Genomic DNA, 4709 nt, shown 5'->3' on the forward strand with positions numbered 1-4709 from the left:
TTTTCACCGGGGAATTAACATGTCCCTGGGACACGGGCTCACGGGGTAGAGACAAGGACTGACAGGGGCTGGGCGTCGCTGCCCCAGATACACCATCTCCTCCGAGTGGGGTCATGCTCTGCGGCATCAGCCATCACCCGCCCCAGGCCCGGGGGTTACAGTCGCCCTTTTCCTGCGGGGGGCAGTGGGTGCCCCGCACCCGGCTGTGACCCAGGCCCGTGGTCTCACTCCCCCCTCCGCAGCGGGTCCCTCTCCAGCGGCTGCCTGCGTGGGGCACGCGGCTGTGCCCAGCCCTGCAGGGGTTGAAACCTTCAAGGGCAGCGACCCAGTCTGTAGAGCTTCACGGCTCTGCAAAACCGGGCCTAAAGCCAGCACTCCGCAGTGAAGCGCTTCCCAGAGCTGCAGCACCTGGGTTATTCCTGCAGTAGCTGACAGAGCAAACGATTGTTAATTCAACGGTGCTGCTGCAAAACCCTCAAAACATCCTAAGGTTTTATTCTGTGCTTCTGCAGCAGTACACCTGCTCACAATTCTGTTTAGTTACCTTTTTTTTTTCTGATAAGTGTCCATGAGAGCGAGCGTTACTACTTAGAACAGAGCAGTATTTGTATCTCTTACAAAGAGCATCACAATTACTATTCATTCAGTTGGCCATTTGCTTTCAAATGCCTTAGTCTATATCGTCATGTCAGCAAAGATACCCAGACTGCTTTCTGTGTCACTCTCAGGCTCCGGCTCCTGCCCGTGACCCTCCGGAGCTGCGTGTGCGTCTCGCTCCGGCTCGGCCCTTCTCTTCCTCCTGCGGCGGTACACGGGGCGGTGGGTCTCCGCCTGCCCCGGAGGGGGGCTGCTCGCCCCGGCCGCAGGCTTCAGGGCCAGCTCCAGGCTTCTGTGGAATCTAGGAACAAACGAGCGGGTACTTATTACTGTCCTAGATTTGCTCAGGATCTGCAAACCCACTCTGAGAGACTCATGCTTTTGCACTGAAGCTCTAGAACGACGTCAGGTGAATGTCTGACCAGATGGACTGTCACTGTCAGCCGCTGCTCCTCACAGCTGGGCAGACTGTACGTGGACGTAGGAAAAGAAACACTCGTAGTACACGTAGGCGTCTCCAGCCTCCTTCTGACCCTTCTGGTCCTCCGGCTCCTCTGCCTGGTGTTCCTCGGCTGGAGACAAACGCAAGGCCCAGCGCGCGTGCGACCTCCCACTGCCTTCCCAACCCAGCACTCGCGGGAACGCTGCGCCGGGCTTAGAGCAGCGCTGCGACCCGAGCACTGCCGAGAGGCTGCTGGCACGGCAGCCGCTGCTGTTACCCTTGGAAAAACAAACTTACACCCTGCGCCAGACTCGTGTTGCTTACAGGTTTTTGCTTAAACAGTTTATAGTCTCCAGAGCTCAAAAGATTAATTGAAATTGTATTTTAGACTTAGGGGTTTGTCTGGTTTGGTTTTTTGTTTGTTGTTTTTTTAGCATCACCTCTCTAGCTTTTGGGTTTAGATGTCATGAACAGGATTGGTGTGCTCTTACAAACCTGTCAATCCTCCTTATGTTTTCTTCCATTTTCTGATTAGCCACGTGTATCAGAAATTCAATGTATTCTTCTGAGACCATCAGTTTCCCCTTGTGGCTCAGTGGAACTTCTAAGCAATGAGTACTCCGGACAGCCTGAAAACACAGACAGAAGGATTTAGCTGGAATAAAGTTTTTTTTATTTTGTGAAGGTTATTTAAATAATACAGGGAGTTTCTTACAGGAAAAAAAACCAACCCACTTTTGCAGACAATTGTTTAGTTTGCAACTAAAGCAGGAAGCTGCTCCTTTGCTGCAGCACGCCCTGTGGTAGCTGGCTGTCACCTGCAATTCAGATCTTGGCTTGGAAACATCAAGGTTACCAGTGACAACATGATTTTGTTACATTCCTTACAGGTAGGTAAAAAAGTTCTTACCATCATAATTTTTCCTCCTTTGCCAACTGTAATACCAGAGTTCCTGAACCCCGAATTGACAGCCACTGAATGCTGCAGAATAAAGAAATGCTTTCAGCAGGTTTCACACACTTTCACAGTGAGAAATAATCACGGAAGGGTTAAAATGCATCTTACAACCTCAGTTTGCAAAAACCTGACTCTGAACCACCTCCCCAAGTCAATACAGCAACAGTTACATGCCAGTGTTTCTAGGATCAAACCCAGGTGGCCGTGGTTGGTTTTCAGAGAACCAGTCTGCCTGGAGGGTCTGGTCCTGGCCCGCTGGGGCGCTGGGCACTCTGCCGTCTCCCCGGCAGGTGGGAGCCCCGCGGCAGTGGCCCTGCAGTGACATCAGCCCATCAGCTCTCTCTGCCCCGAGGCAGGCCTCCCGCAGGCCAAGGGGCTGCTGCTCCAGTTCAGACTCTGGAGCCGAAGGGCCCGGCTGGCAGCACGGCGGCACAAACCCCCGCGCTCGGCGGGAAGAGCTTCCACACCCAGGCGGCCGGTGCCAGCTCGGAGAACGAGCGGTGGGGCCATAATTTTGTCTTCTAAAAAGTACAGCAAAACAGCTCAAAGCTGTTTCCCTCATCAGCTTACTTTCACTACCCCAGTTACCAAAGGCACAGCTCAGCCGGACTGTTCCCAAGTGCCAAAGCTGACTCAGGAGCCAGCACCTTCACTTTCACAGAGGGGTAAAGCCACCAGGTCCCGCTGCTGCTCGACGCGGTTTTACCAGAAGCTGTGCGTCCTGCAGCTCTTCACACAGCACATGAAGGACAAACGGTTCAAACTTGAGCACAACGTCGCCAGTGGCTTTCTCTAGTGCTGCCATCTGGAATAGACACCAAAATATTTACATTAATACTGAGAGTGTGTACTGTTACTATGAAAAAAGGGGAAGAAAAAGAAAATAATAGCTCGTCAGTGTGGGAAACGAGCATTAACAAAGCAGCAAATGAGTTCCAAGCAGTGAGGTTTGTTCAGCTGCCCTTGATTTTTCATTGCTCACACTTCATAGAAATTCCATGGATTTCCATGGTTCTGTTTGCTAAACTGTTTAGGTTTGATAAAAATTCATCACAAGACACAGAAACCTGCAAAAATGCACTTCCCTCTTTGTACATTCCAGTGGGTCGGTACAGCCAGTGCTGCCTGGGGACTGTTTCACTGCCATCACATGGAACCTGAGCAGGTTGGCTTATTTATTTTTAAACTGGTTTTTAAAATCAAAGACATTTAGTTTCTGAAGTACATTCCTCAACATCAGAAAACTTTCTGGGATTCATTGGATTAAATTCATGGCCTAACATCCTGGATTACATTTTAATCCTAGTTTAAATAATAATGCCTGCTGTGTAAGAGTTATAAAGATAAAAAATTCAGAGGTTGAAATTAGCAGCATAAACCCACAAAACAGGAAAAAAAAAAAGTAACTTCATAATTATAAAATTCAAGAAATTACCTTCAGACCCCTCAGTTCTGCCAGAAGACCGAGAGATGCTGGTGACACTCTGGATTTGTGAGTGTGAGTGTGGAGAAAGCTGTATTACATTCTGCGTGGTTTGCTGTTACAATTTCCCTGCTTTTCTATACTGTCTTTATGCAGAGAAATCTTAAGGGCTGATACTACTTTTTCCAAATCAGAAAGGTTGCTTTGAGGCAGTTATAGCACTTACTTCACTAGACGATTATTTAATCATAAGCACTGTTTGCCCCCCTTCTTGTTTGCCTGCAGTTGCTTAATTGGCAGCACTAAAAAATTTGCTGTGTTAACTTGGGAAATTTAAGCTGTTTTCCCATACTTTGTTGTTTTGTCTAGCCCTTCTCATCTGTCTTGTAAAATGAAAATATTCACTAAAATCTTCAGGAAATAATTAAATTCATCTGCTTTTTTAAGACATGCTGGCTGAAGAAACACTCTCTCCTTTAAACATTGAGAAGTGTTTATATGTGTTTATGCAGCATCTCCTCCATAAATGTTCTTCTTTTAAGGTCTTTCTGAATGGCTCAGTTTGTGCACCAGATTTTAAAAAACGCCCAAGTAACCACAGCCGTGCCAGAGGTGACGAGAAGCAGAAAGGATCAACACGGCATAAGGCAGCGCTGTGCAGAAACACCTCGGGTCACCCGCTCAGCTCTGCTGAGGCCAACTCATGCTGCCCCGGGCTGAGCCGGGCCGGGCTGATCCGGGAATGGCTGAGCCGGGATGGGTTGAGCCGGGCCGGGCTGAGCCGTCGGTTCCCTGCGGCTCAGCACAGGGCTCTGGCTGTGTCGGCTGCTTGGGCTGTAGCAGAGGACACGTTCCGAGCTGCTGTGCTGTCAGCGGGGGCTCTGAAGGGTTTCTGTTTCTCCGAGAAGGCCGAGGAATTTCGCAGACGCCCCAGAGGGAGCTGATCAGTGGGAACAGGACCAGTCCAGGGAGTCCCGCTGACTGAAATCGTCTGTGCGCGCCGGCGCTGCCCCAGAGCCGCCTGCAGCACTCGTGTCCTCCAAAAGTGGGTCAGTGGAGCAAAGTATCTTACTGCGTCTAGATCAGTAATTTCCTGCAACCTCGAATTAATAGGGAAGTGCTGAAAATAATGTTCCCTTAAGCCTGTGAAGCCCGAGGCCCCAACTTGCTCCCAGCAAAACTGATGGGAAAAGTCCTGGCAGGAACAGGATCAGGCCCCTCAGCTCCAGTCAAAGGCCAGTTCCTTGGCATTTTTCTTATACTTGCTGTAGCTGTGTTAAAAAAAAAAA

At 49.7% G+C, this 4709-nt stretch overlaps 1 protein-coding gene across 1 annotated transcript; it reads right to left on the reverse strand.

Moving 5' to 3' along the window:
- Positions 1-459: 459 nt before the first annotated feature.
- On the reverse strand, positions 460-4699 carry TYW3 (tRNA-yW synthesizing protein 3 homolog). Its single transcript, XM_026854479.1, has 5 exons — positions 3433-4699; positions 2704-2802; positions 1950-2021; positions 1535-1668; positions 460-898 (listed from the first exon to the last, which is right to left on the reverse strand). The coding sequence occupies exons 2-5, from the start codon at positions 2800-2802 to the stop codon at positions 676-678; spliced, it is 528 nt and encodes a 175-aa protein (XP_026710280.1). The 5' UTR covers positions 3433-4699; the 3' UTR covers positions 460-675.
- Between the last annotated feature and the right edge of the window lie 10 nt (positions 4700-4709).

This window comes from Athene cunicularia (assembly GCF_003259725.1).
Source record: "Athene cunicularia isolate RWA chromosome 8 unlocalized genomic scaffold, athCun1 chr8_part1, whole genome shotgun sequence".
NCBI lineage: Eukaryota > Metazoa > Chordata > Aves > Strigiformes > Strigidae > Athene > Athene cunicularia.

What these genes read in the sequence shown, in the direction of transcription:
- TYW3 (XM_026854479.1), bottom strand. Translation starts at nt 2,802, where the DNA reads ATGGCAGCACTAGAGAAAGCCACTGGCGACGTTGTGCTCAAGTTTGAA. An exon ending in AAGGAGGAAAAATTATGATG is followed by an intron (nt 1,669 to 1,949) that starts GTAAGAACTTTT and finishes CTGTGTTTTCAG; the next exon opens with GCTGTCCGGAGTACTCATTG. An exon ending in AACATAAGGAGGATTGACAG is followed by an intron (nt 899 to 1,534) that starts GTTTGTAAGAGC and finishes GTTTGTTCCTAG; the next exon opens with ATTCCACAGAAGCCTGGAGC.